At 39.5% G+C, this 21,154-nt stretch overlaps 2 protein-coding genes and 1 long non-coding RNA gene across 6 annotated transcripts in view; 1 reads left to right on the top strand and 2 right to left on the bottom strand.

The window, feature by feature from the left end:
* Positions 1-126: 126 nt before the first annotated feature.
* tmem258 (transmembrane protein 258) lies at positions 127-3,488 on the bottom strand. Its single transcript, XM_035416633.1, has 4 exons — positions 3,378-3,488; positions 2,115-2,224; positions 1,471-1,599; positions 127-373 (listed from the first exon to the last, which is right to left on the bottom strand). Exons 1-3 carry the CDS (start codon positions 3,378-3,380, stop codon positions 1,473-1,475), a joined length of 240 nt encoding a protein of 79 aa, XP_035272524.1. The 5' UTR covers positions 3,381-3,488; the 3' UTR covers positions 127-373; positions 1,471-1,472.
* A 1,354-nt stretch (positions 3,489-4,842) lies between these two features.
* The window catches only part of myrf (myelin regulatory factor), a 51,535-nt gene continuing 35,223 nt past the window's right edge, over positions 4,843-21,154 (bottom strand). For 2 of the 4 annotated variants that reach the window (XM_035419584.1, XM_035419586.1), the window contains exons 11-27: positions 20,226-20,325; positions 18,883-19,083; positions 18,370-18,478; positions 17,656-17,765; positions 17,371-17,531; positions 17,054-17,126; positions 15,582-15,664; positions 15,202-15,270; positions 13,831-13,914; positions 13,289-13,359; positions 12,998-13,114; positions 12,634-12,864; positions 11,677-11,770; positions 11,192-11,266; positions 10,610-10,715; positions 10,401-10,475; positions 4,843-9,888 (exon numbers count right to left, since the gene is read on the bottom strand). In XM_035419584.1, coding sequence (XP_035275475.1) covers positions 9,799-9,888; positions 10,401-10,475; positions 10,610-10,715; positions 11,192-11,266; positions 11,677-11,770; positions 12,634-12,864; positions 12,998-13,114; positions 13,289-13,359; positions 13,831-13,914; positions 15,202-15,270; positions 15,582-15,664; positions 17,054-17,126; positions 17,371-17,531; positions 17,656-17,765; positions 18,370-18,478; positions 18,883-19,083; positions 20,226-20,325 — 1,849 coding nt within the window. In that variant the 3' untranslated portion in view covers positions 4,843-9,798. The remainder of the gene's footprint in view (positions 9,889-10,400; positions 10,476-10,609; positions 10,716-11,191; positions 11,267-11,676; positions 11,771-12,633; positions 12,865-12,997; positions 13,115-13,288; positions 13,360-13,830; positions 13,915-15,201; positions 15,271-15,581; positions 15,665-17,053; positions 17,127-17,370; positions 17,532-17,655; positions 17,766-18,369; positions 18,479-18,882; positions 19,084-20,225; positions 20,326-21,154) is intronic. The other 2 variants (XM_035419585.1, XM_035419587.1) reach the window with 2 other exon arrangements.
* LOC118228236 lies at positions 11,791-12,741 on the top strand. The gene is made up of 3 exons (XR_004765428.1): positions 11,791-11,875; positions 12,386-12,465; positions 12,640-12,741. It is a non-coding gene; the product is annotated as an uncharacterized LOC118228236 (long non-coding RNA).

The following is a 21,154-nucleotide window of genomic DNA, read 5'->3' as shown; positions in this document are numbered from 1 at the left end:
CAAACTTATTGTTTCATGTGCAAAAGTTTTTGTTGAGTGAAGAATATGAAAAAATCAATTCTAATTCATTAATGTACAGAGAATTCATGCGTTAGTGTATCATAATAAATTCCAAGGGCACCTGAGTTTTTTTTTTTTTTTGTAATTTTTTAAACAAAAATCTTTATTTCTGAATAGAATCCATCCAAAGCCCTATGCCATTGAGCCCCACTAATGCCCACAACCATGTCACACCCATCTCCACCCTCTTGTCAGTGCAAAGTCCAATTACAATCCCAATTTCCATGGTGATGGCCTGTGGTGCCATGGTGATGCGGTTCGACTTCTGACACACTGGAATGTTCGCCTTTGTCTTTGACCTTGTCTCTGTTACCTGTAATGCAAAACACAATGGAGGGAATCTGACTATCTACAGAGCATGCAGCAGCTTTGTGGTTTTACTAATCCATATTAGTAAATGCATAAGTCAAAGGAGAACTACAGTATTACGGAGTTAAAATTACAATACAGGTAACTGGGGAAAGAAGACCAGGTTAAAACCTTGTATATGGCTGGACCTAACACATGAGATCCGACCAACCAATGGTGTAACTTCATCACTCACTCAGTCACAGACATTCGCGTTTGTAGGGGAGGCCCCGCTGTTGCGGTCCAGCCAAAAAACCCAGTCTGTAATCCATAAATTTTCAAGGTTTATATCTGATATAAAAACTAACTGGAGTTAAATTATAACCGAGAACTCCTCCATTCAAAATTATTTGATCTTACGACTATTACCTTTCCCTGCAACAGAATCTCCATTTGTCACATGCTATTTTAAGCGTTCACCCGCAATAATAGGGTGACTGCCTCATTTTTATTCTGAATATAAACTACGCTGAATCTGAGTCAGCACACACCAACTTTGCCTTCAACTTTTAGTTGTGCGCAGAATGTATTCAGTGCTGAATTTTTCCTTATAAGCCTCAAAATTAAACATCACAAGAAGTCTAATCTCTAACTGTGCACTGGTGAAAAAAGTTCTCAAACAACTGGTGGTGGCAATACAGAAACTCATGTTCCTTGCAGGGTCCCATGCGTGAGCCTCCGAAAAAGAATGACATCACTGTATTTAAAGAGCAACTGCACATTAAAGACAAGTGCTGATGCTCAAAGTCCCTCAAACCAATGGGTCTCTAGGACCAGTCCATAAACTATGCTACTGCGATTTAACTGTCACAGACCATTTGTATTTCAGGCATGTCCTGCCATTGTCACACTGATTTAGCGTGTACTTTAATTATTATACCTTCTGTTTTTAATTGTACATGAAAAGGACAGTATATACTGTGTAACATACAGAACTATATGGGGCAGAATGGCCTTAAGGACCTCACTTAATCTATTGCAGTATTACACTGCAAATAGCTAAAATTAAGCATAATTATAAATATTGGTATTTATATTGAATCGTATCATTGGTTTCCTCACCGTCAGACGTATATGCCAACCCAGAGGAGCAGAAACAGCACACCGAAGCCCATGAAGAGGGACGCCACCAGGGAAATGAGCAGCTCCTTGTAGACGTCCCGCGTGTACTTTGTAGAGGTCACCTCATAACTAGGAGCGAGTGAGTCAAGGGCCTAATCACCACTAATCAAACTGCAAACCTCTCCTTTCTACACTATGATCAGTATTCAATAAGCATTTAACCTTAACTGCAGCTCCCACCTCAATGCAATATTTCAATTTTTCTTCATAAATGCAATTTGGCAAGTTCAGCAATCACTATAAATCACTTGTCAAACTTTTTGTTGACTGAAATTTAAGAAACATTTATATCTAAATAAGAATCAAAGTTAAAGACAAATGTTGATTGAATCCCAGACTACAATTTAATTAGAAACTAGATTCATTATCATCTGCCTGTCTAATAAAAGAATGAAATGAACGCAGGAGGGGTGCAAGCTCACATCGCTAATAAAGACAAACTGTGCACAGTGCAGTATATCTTTGTCATTTGTTTGTCATCAGGTCTCTCCAATAACAGCTGTCTGCGACTCACTCAGTGTTCTCAGTTATCAATAGGGTATCCATAAGTGCAGTAACGACTTAGTCAATCAGGAAGAGGATACACGAAGAACCATGCCGTGAAAAACATTCCGATGGCCAGCAGGACGACGGTCAGGTGTGGAAACACGGCCGGATTCACCGGACTCGTGTATCTGGTCATAGCCTCCAAATCCTACAAGCAAGCACATGTAAAATTCACCAAGGTGTGCATACACGATCTGCATACACCAGGGACGGATATGACTCCTGTACAAACACGACACAATCAAACTTAAGGGAAATGTGTTTAACGTCTGACCATTTAAATATCAGAAGTATCAAAATTAGTATCAAAATAATTTAATATTAATTTAATACAGAGTGCAATCACAGTCTTTTCACGTTGGAGTTTTCAGGCAACATTTATCTTACTCTGAAAATATAAATGGGGATGTTTTTCCGAAACAAGCTACGGTAAAATGCACAGAACGCGAACAGTGGATGAGAAATTCTGAGGGCTAGATATACGTATCAGAGAACAGGAACAGAATTTGTGAACATTACATTAGTAAACCGCATTTGCTGTTTCATAGATGGTATACAAATTCGCTATAGCCCTGTATATAAAAGCAAATTATGTCGCCAACATACAAAGATAATTACCAATGCAAAGACATCGATTTCAAGCTAAACGTTCTTTCCTTCTACAGTAGTTACGCTTACACTGGTTAGTGGTTGTTTCGCCAACACTTCGGAAACCATACCACTGATTTTTAAACTGAGACCAAATGAGCGTCCAATGCGGAGCATCCGTATGTGTCTTTGGCTAGCGATATAAATGTTGAGATAGCTACCAACATCTTTAGGTCGTACGTTAACGTACATCTGTTGGTTAACTGACAGCTAACATTAGTAATTTATAGCTAGATTGGAAATTCTCTAGATAGCCACCCAGCAAAAATCGGCACAATGCTAACTAACGCTGGCTAGCTCGCTAGCTAGCTTGTTGCTTGCATGTTTCCTGTTTCGCAAGGATGATGCAAAAAGCGTACATACATATAAATACTTTTAATCTACTGATCATATACAATGTATATATTTGATAAATTGGCCAAAATAGGTGCACTCAACATTAATAGCTAACTACTTAGCCAGCTAGCGTTAGTTGTAATGACAGCTGATCTGCAGCGTGGCTAGCAAGTTAGCTAGCCAATGACTGTCTCGTGTGAGTGATTGTTGGACACAATTCCAAGTATATATATATATAAAATAAAAACATTAAGGAAACAACGACTTATATATATTTTAAACTGTTCGGGTCAGTGAAAACAGTGCTAGATACTCACCATTGTGCACTCCAGACGCTGCCAGTTTCAGGAGAAGCCACGTATGTTCAGAAGTCTGACGTGAAAGGTCGACGATTCGCTTTGCCTGATGGGAATAATAGTTTTCATCCAGTCCGTCCTCAGTAGTTTTAAACTCAGCCCTGGGGACCACTATGGGCATGCTGATTTTGTTGCAGGTACTCTCTTGTCCAGTTAAGGTTGTTGAAAATATGCGTTCTTTCATATTCTTTCTTTCCACATATTAAGAAATGCAGATTTGGCTCTTCATTTGCTTTGTCTTTGAATTATTCATTATCTACCAAATGGCTAGTTTAGTGGCCAGGTATCCACAGAAGCACCTCCTCCTCCACTGCACCACAAGGGGGACAGACAGACTGGACATGGCGGCAGGGGGAATTATTGAATCAACTCACTATTTAAATGATCAGTTATAAACATTTTTTGAAACTCTTTTTATGTAACTGGTTGCAATATATCACAATTAACTGCCAAATTATCTACCAAATGGTAGGTTTTAGTGGCTATGTCCACACTTTCATTAATTAGGAGCCTATTGATTTACCTCAGTCTTTAATTAGATATGTAATATATATTTTTTATTTTACCTCTTTTTATGTACTGCAATACATATTTGAAATATAGCACAATAAGCGCAATGTGAATGTAGGACTTTTTTTCATGGCATACACAGCTATTGCTGACATTTGGTTTAAGAGGGAAAAATCCCTCAAAACATGAAAAGCATAATTATGAAAAATTAACAGTTTAAAATTGTAGAGTTGTATGATTTTACTTGTGGTTAGAATGAGAACCAGCATCCACAAGGGTCCCCAGGACCGAGTTTCAGAACCACTGAGGACAGACTGAATGAAAAATACATTTGAGAACAAGTGCTCTACAGTAGATTTGATTTCTGATTCATATATTGCTGCATATTACCATTTATACATATTAATAACAAATTGAACATAAAATATCATCTCTAGAAGCCAGAATATTGTGGAACTTGCTATTTGTAGTTTATAGAGGTCTGCCGTTTCAAAGAATATATCTATATCTATCTACCAGTCTATCTATTCAAGTGAATCTGTATAATTCAGAAATACACACTTAATAGGTGAGATTTCAAAATAAATTGTAGGATATTCTTTTTTACTGCTGTAACAATTAATTTGTAAATATAACATATATTGTAAACGTGTATTCTATTTAGTTTAGTAGCCAAGATGTTTGGTAGCAGAGATTTTGTTCATTTTTAATTTCTAAACTATAAATACACATTCTATAGACAACAATAAAATGTTTTTTAAATGACAGGTAGATCCATGGCTTAATTAATTATTTTAAATGCAAGATGTAGCAAAAAGGAATCAAACAAATTTCAATCGATGAAATACTGCAATATGGAGGGGCAGTAAGCTCAGCTGGGAAAAGTCAACTGACAAGCTCAAAGATTGACTCATACTTGGGTTGGACAATTTATGTTTAATCTCATTTATGGCCATGTTAGGTTGTACAGGGCACAGATTATTTAAAAACAAGCAATGTTTATTTCTCAAACTTTAAAGGCATGCTGAGGGTGTGACACAATATGGCTTATAGGACAGGCTGTGATTTTGTGCCTAATACATTGCCCTTGGAAGAGCTATCAGTTTAGCTCACTCACGCACACGCATGCGCATATGCACACGCACACACACACACACACGCATACAGCCCTGTACCCTTTGACACCACACGGAAAGTACATACCTACTACATGAGAAAGAGATCACAAACACTGTAGTGCTTTTAGACAAAGTAACAAACTTGTATTACAAACAAAGGACATGCCAGTGCTCCAGGGGTCATGGAAGGGACAAGGGAGGGGCAGGAGAACGAAGGAGAGAAGCAGTGGGCAACATGGAGTGACAGAGAAAGCTGTACATTAAATATTTTCATCCTCAGAAGGTTGACGCCGTAACCGTGCTTGCAGTATGGCTGAACATGTTCTTTTGAATGCCGATAAAAACTGTCTCAGGACAGTTCATTAAAACACATTTACTATTCAGTTTAAATGCACTAATGTCGGAATTAAACTGAGTCATCCTTTTGATTTGTAGAGTGTGAAGCCTAATATATGGTTACAGAGTCATACCACTGAAAATAACAATGACAACAGTAAAATAAGATGAGTAAAACAATAAGACACGTGATTACTGTAAAATGAAGCAGTACAATACAAATTAGGCCATTTCAACAAGAGCATATAAGACCAGTTCATGTTCTTGGTACGAGTAAGTGCTTTTTGTATTTACAAAAGCTTGAAGTGCTGTGTTACATTTAATAAGACAACAGGCATGTTTTTCAATAAAACAAGTGTTTACCACACAAAATAATTGGTTACTTTTCAAAAATCATTGTTTAAAAACATATATTTAGTACATACTGTTTTTGGTCTTTTTAATTATCTTTACTACAATTCTTTTTTAGGAAAAAAATTTTAACACAAGGTTAAAGTAGGATTTTTTGTATAGAAATTTCACTTCGAGTGCACTAAACTTTGCAGTGATTGAAATGCATTGTAATGTAACATGCAGACCTAGTCAAAAATGTACCTTCCTTTAGAAGTTCTTTACATGTGGTGATAGGAGAGTAAAAGACATACCTACAAATGCAAATAATCACATTTAAAGTAAAGAATAATTAATTTCCACATTAACACCCACTCTGAGAATGAAACAATTAAAGATTCTTATGTGGTCTACTGTTTGAGTTACAATAAAATTGTATACAATACTGTAGAACACTGGACACAGTATATTCAATTCACTTTGAAATATAATAAATCAGTTTAGTGTTTGAATTTGTTACAGAGTTAATAAATCAGTAAATATGCATTTTTCCTGCATTTATTTAATCGTTTTCATTCTCTGAGGATTATCCTTCTAATTTATTCACAAAATAACAGAAAAATATCCACAATGCTACGTCAACATAGGGCCAAAATTTAGAATATAGTCATTAAAAACTATTGACTAGGGCTTTGCTTTGTGGGCCATTTCAGACTGTGGCAAACCCATCTGTATGTAGGGCTTTCCTTGGTCAAATTCTTGCTTTCTGATACTTAAGCTCGCAAGATTCATCTATAACATAAAGCCTTCTCATTCTGATCTCTGCCAGGAACCTTCTGTTGATGAATACACTGGACATCTTCCAGTTGCAGTTCAGATTAAAGGCTTGTGGCAACACTGTATCTTTGTAAATTTCTGTCACGTTGGTCTTGGGAAGTTACACCAGCGGAATGTGTCAGCGACATTTCAACAATGACAGTAGTAACAATAAAAACATTGGTAATAATTATGGCTGACATACTGTATCATAAAACACAGAGGAATGAAGACAGGCTTTTTTTCTGAAATGGAGGATAACAAGATATGGATGATTAGTGAGGAATACAAAGGACAAAGGAGTGAAATATGGTTGTATGAAAGATGGAACCAGAGGTAGCAAAGGAAGCTACATCTGAGAAAAAATAAAGAGAGAGAAGGATAGAGAGAGATGAAATTATAAGTAATATAGACAGTTAACCACACTCTTTTCTTTACCATTTTTTTCTCAGTCATGCAGGTAATGAGATTTAGAGCGCTGCCTATCAGGGTTCCAGTCATGCATCAGATCACAGTTCTGTTTACTGAGTCCAGTAGAGTCCATTACTTTCCAGTGGTGACAATCATCTCAACCGAGTCCATTCCTCAACGAGCTGAAATCCACTGATGTATGAGAGAATCGGGTCTCAAACTCTATTTCGGATATACTTCATCACCTGAATCCCACATCCCACACACTGGGACATGTACCCAGAACACAAGTTAAATCAACAAAAAAAAAATGGTCAAAGTAATGCAGAGTAATTATGAAATATCAAAGCAACCCAAACTATAAAAATAAGGAAACTCATCATTGTAAGATAACAGTGTAAGGATATGCAGGGATGAGAGAGAAACTGAGACTGCATGAGAGTGGTAACAGTGTCCAGTGGTCAGTTGAGCCAGACTGGCTCAGGGACTGGAGTTCTCCTCCAGCTGGCTGGTGTCCACTGAGCTGGGTCCAAGGGTAGCTCCAGTGTCAAAACCCCACCATTCCTGGGTTCAGAGCTGGACAGTAACTAGTCATTAGAAGCTCTTGAACTGGAAAACGATCAAGGGATTGGGGAATGTGACTCACATTGAATTCAGTGTTCAAATTATAGCGCAAACATTACCAGCGACCTCAGGTTTTTTCGGCATATCAGTGTCAGACTAGAGTGATCCAGTTATCACATTAGCACACGCTCCAGTGTATCTACACAAGGCAGTGGCAACAGGAGTTCCAGTTATTTTAATGAGTAAGATACCTCATTATGATCCAGTGATTTAGCATTCCAGTGAAACTGTAAGTCTACAATTTAAAACGGTCCAGTTAGGATATCCTCTTTTTTTTCTCGCAGACTTGTGAAAGCCAGCACTTATGGTCTTAATTCAAACACTCACTATTGTCTATGTGGCCACAGTGGTGAGACTAAATAAATCCTTTTTTTTTAAAATCCCGATACAATCAAAACCATAGTTTAACTGGAATCCTTCAAATGTATTTTTTTTTACGCAAAAGTTTTATTTAATTTTGTATTTATCCCCAAAACAGCTCATTCAAACCATAACTTCAGTTCCAGCCATATATAAGGGTGCTGTCACATACTGTATAGCATATCCACAGTGATTGACTGCAGCTCCAGGCATTTGCATGGCTAATGTAAATCCTGAGTAACCAAAGGGCATAGGATTATGAGTCCTCTCCTGAGTAGGCGGAGTTGATCACAAATAATCTAGCAAACACAGTCTAAGCTAGTCCAAGTTCACCATCGGTTAATTGAGATGCTACAAAGGCAACTCTCGAAAAAAATCAGTTGAAAAAGCAAGTGCTTGAAGGCCACACGTTTTAAATAAATGCACTTTTTAAGTAAATGCACATGCTTTGGCTAATACAGTAAATGCATATTTTACTGTATTCCTAAATGAATGAAGACGGACGTTTAATTTGGAATTTCTCACTTCTAAGCAACAGTTTCCAATATTTAGTATCTATTTTTTGACATTGTATAGTAACATTGTTGTGGTGCTTGCCTGCAAACATGGAGCAAGCATGTACAAAACATAATTTTGAATCCACGTCCTCTATTTTGGGGGATGGTAGTTCAATTTTGTAAAAAAAAAAAACAATCTACTTTCAATGAGCTGACTGTATTATGAAGTAAATTCAAATCACCAAAGAGTGATTCTGACAGGCTTGTTTGCGTGATTAGAATTGTAGGTCAGTCTGCTAATTGTGATATATTGAATATCTACGGTACTACACAAATCAATATAGTCTCTCAACATCTTGTGTTAACATTATACGAAAGAGGACAATAGGCTAGCCAAATGTTAACTTCATAATTTGAATCCTCTGTCCTATATCTCAGTTTTTTTTCTAAGTCTACAAACCCAAAAAAAGGCACTGAGCCCCACAATACCAAACAATTTAATTGCAATACTTGACCCTTCCCATACTGAAACCACTGCCACATAGACAATGTGTGAGTCAGAGAGGATATTAGGCAGGCACAGAAAACAGCAGTTTGATACATGGTGCTCTGCAAGATATTCTAGTACATTGTGTACCAGTGTTTCAGTGAGTTATTCAGTCTGGCACGGCGTGCATGCTATTCTTGCTACACCGTGCCAATAACAGGCAGTTGCTAAGGCACTTTCCAGTGTTATCAGTCCAACCAACAGTCAACAGACAGTCCTTGGGAATGTCACGGTTACAGTATACACACAAAATAAACAATATTTCAAATCAAGGCTGGGATAGAATGCTACGGTAAAATACACGGTCCAAGTTCTGAGAAACTGGCATTACATTGTAAGACATTTGACATTTATGTAACTCATTACCAAGGAAGTGATGAACAGGCTAGAGTAGGAGTAGTACTCCCCACCATAAGCGTTGCAGGGAGACTCTGGCCGATTATCTGCTTCATACGTCAATTACAATGCAAGAATATTCTCAGAAACAACAACAGAGTGCATACAAACTTTGCCTCCTTGTGGTGAACTATATAATGAGACATCAAAATAAAGGCTGAATCTGAGGGGGCAAATGTGTAATTTGCTGTTTTTTTCTTTAGTTTTTTTCTTATAAAATATATTTTTAAAAAACAAACCAAAAATAGAAGAGTTAAAACATTTAACATACTGTAGGTCATTCGATCCCCTGTTCAAACTGGGATGGGGAGGAGTCAGAGAGACAAGAAATACAGGAAGTGCTCTTAAGTGCATGAAGACAGGAGATACAATGTGCACTGTTTCACTCCCACAATGCACTGGCAAACACCAACCCTCTATGTACACAAATGCTGGTCTCATTCACAGCTGCTCTGGAACAGGAAGTGGTAATCGGAGTATGGGCCAGTCCTTTTCTCACCTTCCTCACCAGCACAGCTTATTTCCCTCTGTTAAAGGCAAAAAGGTCAAAGTTCACGTAGAGGACATTAAATGGTTAACATAAGACATGTCCCAAACCAAAATAATCAAAAACGTGTCCTTCTAAGGTGCCTTATTTCAGTTAAGGCAGCATCGATGTACCCTTCATCAGATAGGATATCCCATAGATCTTTGGGATTACCTCAGGCTTCTTACTTCTGTTAAAATAATGGAAGCTGAAAACAGTTGCAGTGCCACCAGAGGAATTCATTTATAAAGGAGGAACAGATTCTAAAAGGAGAAAACATTTGGAAAAAAAAAGCAAAAAAAAAAACAAAAACAGTTCCGTACCATTCCCCTGGTACGAGGCCCCTGGACCCCTGTTAGGGAACCCATGCTCTAACTAACATATGGTACACTGTCTGACTCAGTTATTGGTACACTGTTCTGACACACTGACAACCTAACACACACATTCTTGAAGTGTTCGAAGAAACCACCTGCATTTCACCATTTGAATGCGTACTGTAAGTTCACTTACAGACAGAGCCACGCGGAAGTGATAGGCGATTTCCTGGAACGACTGCACCGGCACAGTCCACAAATGCTCTGTCCCCTTAGAAAGAAAATGGAGGAAGAGAGATGAGTATTCATTACAACTCAGTCAATTACTACATCATGTAGGGATGCTGGGTGGATCTGATATTAGATTTCAGGTTGGATCTCCAGGTGTAAGTTCTGTGGTCTTACCTTTGTGAAGGCGGTCTTCTCGCTGTTCTGCTCGGTCTCGACGTGGTTGTGACATGGCCGCCCCCTGGTGACACTACACCGCAACACCAGCACACTGATGTTGGAACTGCAGTGGGGAGAGCAGGAAACAGAGTTCATGTTAACTGAGTGAGTAGCAATAGGTTTTTACTGTCTGGCATTTCTTTCAACTCTATAGTCATATAGTCTATAGTCATATAGCCATCCGCCCATATGAACTGTCAGATCAGTTTAGCCTGTTTAACTTTGATTGTATTAATTATGAAAGAAAAAGAAAAGAGGTATTGTATCAAAACAAGTGGTGTGACATTAGATAATCTGTAAGTAAAATGGAGCAAAAGAATTATAAAGGAGGGAAAATATATTGGAAAGACAAAGAACATGGAATAAAGTTAAATTAATTTTAAAAAGGGCACTGAAAAACAATAAAATATTAATAATAAAAGCAATATAATATTAATAATAGTAATATTAATAATAAAAGTAATATAAAATCAGTACTATAAAATGAACAGGTGTGCTTTGATATCTATCTGTGGGTGAGAATGAGGGCCGTATGAGTACCTCATCTGCAGAGTGATGTGTGAAGGAACACTGGTGTTTCCATGGAGAGCTGCAGCGTAGCTGTAGACCCCCGCCCTGAAACACACAACAGAGACCTTAAATGACAACGTGCACTACACTAAATATGGACGCCTTCTCAGTCCCACCAAGCATAACGTCAGCACCTTTAAGTACTCAGTGGAGGTTACGTGAATGAGTGCAATTTTCTAACAGATTGCGTGCATTTGCAAGTTACACAGGCCCTCGTTTCCAATTACAGGAAGGTGACTTGCACATTTATAAACATAAATATGTTATTTAAATATTGTTTTACCACTCATTTTATTTTCTTACATGTTTAGCTAAACGAACTAGATACATTTCTTTCACATGGATGATATTCAATGTGAATATGTAGTCTTAACACGGGCAACTGACCTCATTTTAAATTCTGCATGGAAACCTTAGTATTAACCCCCCCCCCCCCCACACACACACACACACACCTGCAGCTGTCAGGAGATGGACAATACTGTGTTATGATTGGTTGGTCGGTCTCCAGGATTCGCAGCCCTATCAGCGAGGGGGTGGGGCTCTGGCCTACAACAAACAGCATTAACTGAAGTCAACACAAAGGCGCAGAGTGGCCGATAAGGATCTGAATGTCCCTTTATCTGAGTACATATGCGGTATTTGGCTTTCTCAGTAAGTCTGCTTCTCCTTTTCAATGTGAATTGCAGCGTCTCTACCATTTATGACTTAAGTTCGTTCCCTCCACGAGAGCACTTGTATGGAGCTTAAACCTTAAAGGCTTCGCTGCTTAACATACTAAGAAAGTAATAACTGCATCCTATCCCCAATTATGGGGATAAATATGATGGATATATTCAATGGGATAGGGTACAGGTTGCAAAAATACCAAAATAAATCTAGTACATAAAGAATCAACTATAACAATAACACAGGATGTGTAATGCTAATATATTGTTATAGTAAAAATCTTAGCACAATGCTTTCAGCATGTTAACAGTGACCCTGGAGAAGTCAGTGCTTGCATCTTGGCCTGTGTTCCAGTGTTTGGACTTCAGTGTGTCTGTAAATCCATCGTTCTCGGCCCGCCAGCATGTTTGGGATGAAGTACAGGGCCGAATGCCCGCTCAACACTTCAGCTCACGATTTAGCACTGAGGGAAGTGTTACTTTTTTCTCTCACAAGCACAGTTAGGGAAAATCATCCTGGGGAAATCCCTGAGATCGCCAGTCTGTGCCTGAGAAGAAAACCACTTGTATTTTCATGTAAGTCGCTGTAATGGGTGAATGTTGATTGAATACGAGTCTCTGTTCATTGCCTAAACCCATGTGAACGCACTTATGTAAGTCACCCTGGATAAAAGTGTCTTGTAAATCCCAAATGTAAAAGTCTCTGGTTAGTCGGGGCTTTTAATTTGTCGTGGTGCTTCTTACCCTCAGCAGTGGCACTGCGCTGTCGGCGGGGAAGGTGCTGTTGCGCGCCCGGCAAAAAGTTGCTGACGCCCATGTCCTCCATTTCCACGGGCGGGAACCTCTTGTCCTTGGTCAGGTACGTGGGAGAGGAGGTGTGGCTGAGCCGGTTCCTATAGCGACCTTCCTTTTCGAACAGGCGGGACTTTGCTTTCTTATTGGAGCTGCCCGGTGTGGGGACAGGACTGCTGACACCTACAGCGGATAGGGATCAGATGGACACGTCCAAGCATCTTCAAATTAAAACATTAGTTCATGGTGAACGTAAAGACAGAAGCCATTTTGTTGATTAGCGCTTTCGCAGGCATTATGGCAAGTCATATCTCACCTGATGTGGGCTGGTTGATGGTTTGCAACTGACCATCGTCTGATTGGTTACTCGTGGCAGTTGTGGACCCGCAGCAAGCCGCATGATTCGGCAGGGAGGGAGAAGTGGAATCTGCAGCTAAACAATTAAAAGTCGAACCATCAATGGAGGGCCAAATAATAGCCAAATAAAGCAACTTTGCATTGAATGGATATTTAAACAAGCAGAGAAGCAACAAATGAAATCAAGAGATGGACACGTTTGACACCAATTATGTCCCATAGAAAGTTTTGTCCTCCTTATTTCACTGACCTTGTGGTGGTGGGGTGGTGTGCCTGGGGTTGTAAGTGGCCTTTCGAGATGAACCCAATCCTGAAATGGACCTGAAAGAGTCAGAACACACGCAGTGTGGGTCAGATGGACTGAGAAAGAGACGAAAGTCAGGCAGGCCTGGGCAGAATGAGGAACATTCTTTGAGTCTTACAGAGTCTTACAGAGACTGACCTACAGGAACGTTACCCATGCTGAGGAGTTGTCATAGGTTCTCCGTTTAATGCTTTACCAGGTTTACAGAGATGCAGCATGTCTAATGGAGGCGGATCATGATGTAGCACATGGCTGGCATACCCTCATTTACACTTGAAGTTTGTTCAAACATGCTCTCAGGTTTTTTGGAAAGTGGCATTATACATGCTTGGGTGGAAAAACAAGAATTCATTATGCATGAAATCTCAGGATACATAAAAAAAACAATAACTGATCCTCTTCAAACTAACCTATGATTACAGAGAAAGAATACGAGAGAGACAAAAACAGAAAGAGAGAGGGAAAGAAAGAGGAGAACAGAGACCTACCATGGACAGACAGACGGACAGAAGATGACAGTGGCAGTGAGGATGGGAGTCCAGGACACTAAAAGAGCGCAGTGAGACGCAGGGCTACGGAGGAGACAGGGAAGCAGGTGAAGAAGGAAGGGAAGGAAGGAAGAAGAAAGTGAAAGAGTTGTTTCATGGTCTTGTAGCTTCTGGTGATTAAAATTTAAATGAAAATTTACACCATAAAAAAGTTTGAGAAAATTTAGAGAGGCGGGTTGGAGACTTAGTGGCCATAGTAGTGCCCAGGGGGGGAAATGGTTTCAGTCAGCAGGGTATTTCTGCCTCAGTGTGCCATATCTCCTCTGGTCAATGAAGCACTTGCTATCTGCCTGCTACAGGAAGTGCAAGCCTCCAACACAATGGCTGCACAGCTTAGCTGGTGGACTACTTGGTGAAAAGAATCAGCGGCTAGCTATATGTTACAGAAGTACAAGCTAGTGCTAATCTGCACTCTCCTAAAAAGAGAAAGGGTGCTGGAGCAATAGGACAGGCTAACAATGGCAACTGGATGTTCGCTTCAGTATTTAACATTATAGGAGATTTATTGGTTTATTATGATAAACAGGTTTTCAAGGATTTAGTTTTTTGTCTTTGCTTTGGTTTACTTCCAACAAAATGCAGCAGACCAGAATTCCATAGCAGAGGTTCTCAGAGTTCTCAGAGTTCTCAGAGGTTCCATGTGTATACATGGTTTTCGTTACAACCAATTAAGATTGTTGAGCAAACAGTTTGTGTTTAGGTTCTGTCTTAATTGTTTTCCTTATTAACACAATGCAGGTTTAGCTCATTAACATCTGCTTTAAATTCTTCATTATCTATCAAATAGTTAGTTTAGTGGCCAAGTATCCACACTCATTGATTCACCTCAGTCTTTAAATTTATCAGTTAGAAACATTTTTTGAAACTCTTTTTATGTGACTGGCTGCAATATATCACAATAAGCACGTGAATATGGGAATTTCATGAGATGCATAGCTAGTTCTGTTGTAATATGGCTTAAGAGGGCTAGTAATCCCACAAACATAGAAAACATCTAAATAAGAAAAATTGAGCAATTTGTTAGAAATTCTTGGATCGCAACTGTGGCTGAAATTAAAACCTGTATACACAAGGGTTCCCAGGACTGAGTTTGAGAACCACTGCTCAAAAGGATGTTCTGTCGTTCAGAATATTTTTTGCAAAATACCCTTTAATAAACATCACAGATAAGGATAGTATGCAGGCCAGGATGCACTGTGAAGAGTGTATCTGTGTCCTGTGTGTAAATGCAGACCATTGTCTGTTACATGCACGAATGTGTGATATGGGCCCTATCCAAAGTTGTGAGTGTAGCATTTAATTTGGACATACCCGTTTGTCTCCGTGACATCACCACGGTGATGCAGAGTCAACACATAGAGTACAGACATCGAGATAACGCTGCAGAGGGACAGAATGGGTAGAGTTAATGCAAACCTTATAATTAATCAGTAAAAGAGACTGTTAAGTAAATCAATCAACCAATAAGCAAATCAAGCAAAATTAATTTGTCATGGCGCATTTTAAAAATTCAATTTTAATGAAACGCTGAACCGTGAATGCTTTTCAGACAGAATATAATATTTATTGTCAATTCACCCTGCAGCGGTTGGAGGAAACAATGAGGAAAGCATTAAAAGGATGAAATTGCCAGAATGAATTCTCTGGCCCAGGGAATTCATTTTCGATCACCGTTCCGCGCACTCTCTCACCTGAAGGCCATGATGATGACGAGGGCGAGGATGGTGCCCTGCAGGAACCTGCGGCTGATGCAGCCGTGCTCTGGCGAGGGGCTCTGACATCACACACGACACAAGGGTTAACGCTCAGCGTAACACGCATGGTCAGTGTGTACAAAACCCACTCAGCGCGCTAATACAGTCACAATCTATTTATAGCTGGTGTCCCTTGACTCTGGGTCTGGAGAGCCACAAAGCCTGCTGGCTGTTGTTTTCAGTGTTACAATCAGCAGCTATTTTAAACCCAAGAATCCACCTCAGGTGAGTTAACCGTTAAGGTGTAAGATCACACACATGTGATTAGAATGTTCCTAACTGAACATTCTAATGTTAGTGTAACAATCACTACTGGAAATGTAAAGCCATGGAGTTCTAGAACACTAACTTAAAATAGAAAATAAAATAAAAAAACATTCCAAAAAACCTACTTCTCAAACGATTAACTATAGCCAACAAGTGCTTAAACAAGTGCTGAGAGACAGAGAACACCGTCACACTCTTGCCCCGTTTAAGTGGGGCCCTTTTACACCCACGTGCAAATTCAAAACAGGAATACAGCATGAGCAAGCATTGGCTACATTAGTAAGTACCCAAACTCACAGATGTGCATAGTGTATATGTACTGGACATTTGCTCACTTGCGTGAATGTAAAAGGTGATTTTTGGAAAACATACAGCATTTTTTGTTTATAAATGAACAGAAATAAAGTTCTGTATGCATATATTGAATTAACTGTAGATATGTATTTTCATATCAATAGGCAAAGAAAATAGAACCTGATATTTGAGGTGTTCTCTACTTGTAGTTCAGTATGCTACTAAGAAATTGTGCTAAGTGAAAAAACAAGTCAAGACAAACATGATCGTGGTTGCATTTCTCAAGTGCAATGATTCTTCAAAAGCCTTAGCAAATACTGAACATTGCTAGTTATTTTTTCCATGTGTGGAGAATTCTAATTCAAAAATTCTAATTCAAAAATAACAATTTTTATTTGAAGTACTGAATCATTTGCTATTCCAAAATATGAGAAATACAGAAAGGCAATGAGCAAATCACAAAAATAATGGGATCCTTATTAGAAAATGAATCTAAACTGTTTTTCGAAAGTTCATAAATCCCCTTCTGTGCACCTCTCAGCTTTTTGTTAAAGTTCATGTGAGCAAAATATTAATTCTATTTATTTTACAATGTCCACAAGAAATTTTCTGAAGAAAATCCTGTTGTTTCCTTCTGTTTATCAAGTCAAACTTTATCAAAGTCTATTTTTATCACTGATGAGTCATAATTAGCAAGAAGAAATAAGTTAGCAAGAGGAAAACTTCATAGACTGTAAATGTACAAATCAACCTTCAACGAACCCAGTACCACAGTCTACTATATATAGCGCAGTAAGGAAATGCAGTCACATACGATTGGACAAAATCAGACACAATCAGACACAAACCTTGCTCCCAGATTTGACTGGCCTTTTTTTGTGTGGACCACTTCCTGTACGGCTGAACTGACTTCCTGATTGGCTGGAATTAAATGAAAATTTACATTGCAAAACCTGCAGTATTAAACAATACATAATATATAATATCACAAGAGTTAATAATCATAACACACACATAAATATATATTTTTTATTGCTGTTACTGTCAATCTTATTAATTATATTATTTGATGCTGTAGTTTCTAGAAAATGGTCGTATAACATTTTCACTCTTTTGACAGTTGTGTGTCTGTCACTTCCGGGTTAGGTCACTTCCTGGGCCTCACCTGACGGTGCCCCCGCTCACTGTGCTCTTCATGCTGTCCAGCCGGCGCAGTTTGGCCAGCTTGCGGCTCCAGCGCTCCAGCTCGTCGATGCGCGTCTCCAGGTTGTCGGTTAGCTTGCACAGCTCCTTCACCGCGCCCACGTTCTCCATGAAGATGCGGTCCTGTGAAGGGAGAGTGAGGGTAAGGCAGGTGTGTGTGCCTACACACCCATGCACACACACACACTCACACACACACACTCACACACATGTCTGTGTTTGGGGTGTGGCAGAGAGGCCCTCTCACCTTGTTGACCACCAGCAGGTTGGGGATGGTCTCTCCATTGGCACACACCACATCGCCTCCTTCCTTCACTGCTTCTGGGAGAATCTGCTGAACCTCCTGGGCGATCACTCCTGTGTACCAGTTAAGAGCACTGTGAGAACCAAACAGCACCCCTCACACACATACACACAAAGAAAAATAATATACACATACAGCACAATAATTATGTTTTCAACTCAAATACTTCTTAAAGTATTTTACTGAGGTATGATTGGCTGGGTGTCCATTTGTGAGTAACTGATATTTATACACAAATGTTCAATCAAACAGACTTATGAATTATATACTACATGTCTCAGATATCTATGAGAACAAACTTGTATGATAGCGGAAATGAATGAGTATGCCATTGCTCCAATTTCTGGGGGAGATGACTGCACTATAAACCTGCTAAATCAAGGGTGGCTAACATCAATCCTGGAGAAAGGTTTGTGCTTTTGTTCTCATTCATCACTTCATAAATCAATTAAAGTTATTTTAGAGACCTGGTTAAATATGTCTTAGCTGGTTTCCTTTATTTAGCCAAACACAAAAATCAGCACATGCCATGGTCAACCAGGGCCAGAGTAGCTCACCCCTGTGCTAAACAGTCCCATTCACCCACACAGGGGTGACCTGTAGACCGCTTTCTATGTATTTCAGACTACGTGCTGTGTGACAAACTCTTTAATTTACCTGTCTCAGCTGTGGTCTCAATGCCCACAGTGGCTGCAAACTCAGGCTTGTACTGGTAATGCACCAGTCGCATCTGAGAGATCCGCTTCAAATTGTCTGTGGTGTCAACCTGACACAAAAAGGAAATGACACATGCTAATCGTGAAGTTCAAATTCAGGCAGACTGAGAGGGAGGCCCCACTTTTTTATTTTGTACTTCCTGGGTGCACTGATGAGGACACTTCCACAAACAAGACGGAAAAAGACACATGAACATCCAGACACATACGTTCAAAAATGGAGGTTATTCAATGGATACAGGATGTTAACATTTTATTCAGGAATATTGTACACTATCTAATCAAGGTTAACATACACAGATCACATTTATAGAACATTCTAAATCTGAGGCTCTGCTGTAGAATTCCCAACTGCTTGAATAGATCAGAATGGCATGGTATGTGACACAGGATTCAACCCCACAGGTCACTGGTCATCAGTCCAGAGCCGTAATGGCTGCCGTACGTGCCTCACCTCCTGGACATTCTCCTTGGTGCGAATGTCGGAGGGGTGCACTAGGGAACCCATGACCTTGAGGTTGCCGTGGATGACCATCGCTTCGTCGGGACGGTCAGTGTTGATGCCCACCCGGCCGTGATGATACACAGAATCCGGCAGCTGACCCCGTTGCCACAGCACGTCGCTGTCACTCTCAAATTGACCCGGGTTTGATGCCTGGAGGTCGATGTGGGAAGGTGGGGGGACGTGGAGGGGGGGTGAGTGGAGAAAAGCGGGTATCAAAAAAACAGAAGTTCAGACAGATGCAGAGATAATAACAGAAGCAGAGAGGGACACACCAAAACATGGAAACAAGACAGTCAGATAATCATCGTGTGTGTCAGTTCATATGATAAAGATAACAACAGCACATACTGTAGAAAAGGTACAATACTAGGCACAGATTCACGGGGAGGTCAAAATGACCATAATAAACAAAAACAGGCACAAAAACATATTTTACTGTTTACTGTGGTAAACAGATGATGTAATCTGTAATGTACAGACATTGGTGTGCCAACACATGGATGTAATCTTGCCGATTAAACACGATATTGAAGTTCATCTTATGTAGGAACAATATTAACAACAACAAATAAAAACAAATGTCCAAGCATTAACAGAAAGAGTAGGATAAATTGAGATAGACAGGTGTAGACACAGACAAAGACAAAAAAAAATCAATTAAGGCATATAAATGGAATGCAGAATGATATACAAAATGGCATTTTTCAGACAGGTGCATAGACAGACAATGTCGAAGCCATCGAGGGTATTTTTGTATGTACTTATTTTTATATTTAATTTTATAAGTCATTATAAGTCTTTTGTTCCCATTCTAATGTGTGCTCCCTCTTGAGGTAGAAAAACAAAAAAGGTGCATGTTTCCAAGGCTTTGGGTGGAGTGTTACTGGAGCACATATTGTCTTTTTACCATGCATCTGCAGCTAAGTGCATTAGAGTGTCTTAATAAATAAATGGTTTAGATAGTACGTGATAATTCTTTGTTTGCTAAGTTTGTTAAGTTACTCAGTTAAGCTTGTTTATGTTTGTCAATAATCAGATGATTTTTGTTTTCCCTAACTCCTCTTTTGGAAATTTGTCTGCACCATGACCAAAAAAAAACAGTAAAACATTAAAATGTGAAAGAGGATATTTTTGTCACCACAGACAGCAAGGTGTAAGCAACCAAACAGGAACAAAGACAAAGGCAAGTAATAGAAAAATAAAGACAGTTAGAAAGACGCGGACCCACAGACCGAGATATTCAAACAGGCAGACATTGGAGAGGACGGTCACACAGACACGGCCAGACTGACAGAGGTTACCCTGACGATGATCCTCTCGGACACCTGAGCGGCCACAGTGAAGCTCTGACTGTGGGACTGTGCCTGCAGAGCCACCACCAACATGAAGTACCTGCACACACACACACACAAACACACACACATGCACGCACACACACAGACACATGCAGACATGCATGCACACAAACACACACACACACAAAAAAACAAACACACACGCACACATACACGTAAACAAACACATGTGCACACAAATATAAAACAATAAAAACAGACAGACACAGATACAAAGTGGTCAAAGAGGGCTAAATGTGCAATTTAATGTATTGTTCAATCAATGTTTCTGAAGCAAGGTTGAAAAAGTAAAGAAAATGGGCAAACTGGAAGATCTCACACATATATTCAGTTAGAACACATAAAACCTGGTACCCTATGGGTTCATGTTTATGATGCTAAGGCTCTGACTGTGTCCTTCAGAGTGTACTGTAGACACTGCACTGCACTCTTTAGGCCTTTTAGTTTTATACAGAATGTGTGCTTGTCCAGAACCGTATGCGTACTTATTTGGTACATTGAGTATGAGTATATGATGAGTATCATGACACATGAGTATGTACGATTCAGTATGTGAATATGTGGGACTGTGTGTATATGTGTCCTACTCCCAGGTGGTGGCTAAAATGACAACCATATACCACCAAACGGTATGTAAGACTTTCAACTGTTTTTCCTAAAAGACCCAGACAACCAGGCAACCAAAGACTCTGTCAAATGACGCTGGGGTGACACTACAGTCTGAAAGGTCTCATCATGAGTGCATACTTGAGTGCTTCTACATTACAAGAATTTAGCAGTCGCTCTTATCCAGAGCGACTTACACAACCTTTTACATAGCCTTTACATTGCATCCATTTATACAGCTGGAAATATACTGAAGCAAT

The sequence above is a fragment of the Anguilla anguilla genome, chromosome 5 (assembly GCF_013347855.1).
Source record: "Anguilla anguilla isolate fAngAng1 chromosome 5, fAngAng1.pri, whole genome shotgun sequence".
In the NCBI taxonomy this organism is placed as follows: Eukaryota; Metazoa; Chordata; class Actinopteri; order Anguilliformes; family Anguillidae; genus Anguilla; species Anguilla anguilla.
Note: the sequence above shows the minus strand (reverse complement) of the source record. Positions and strands in the feature narration are given on the sequence as shown.

Coding starts and splice junctions, on each gene's coding strand:
- tmem258 (XM_035416633.1), bottom strand. Junction 1,600..2,114: donor TTCACGGCATGGTTCTTCGT/GTATCCTCTTCC, acceptor ACTCGCTCCTAG/TTATGAGGTGACCTCTACAA.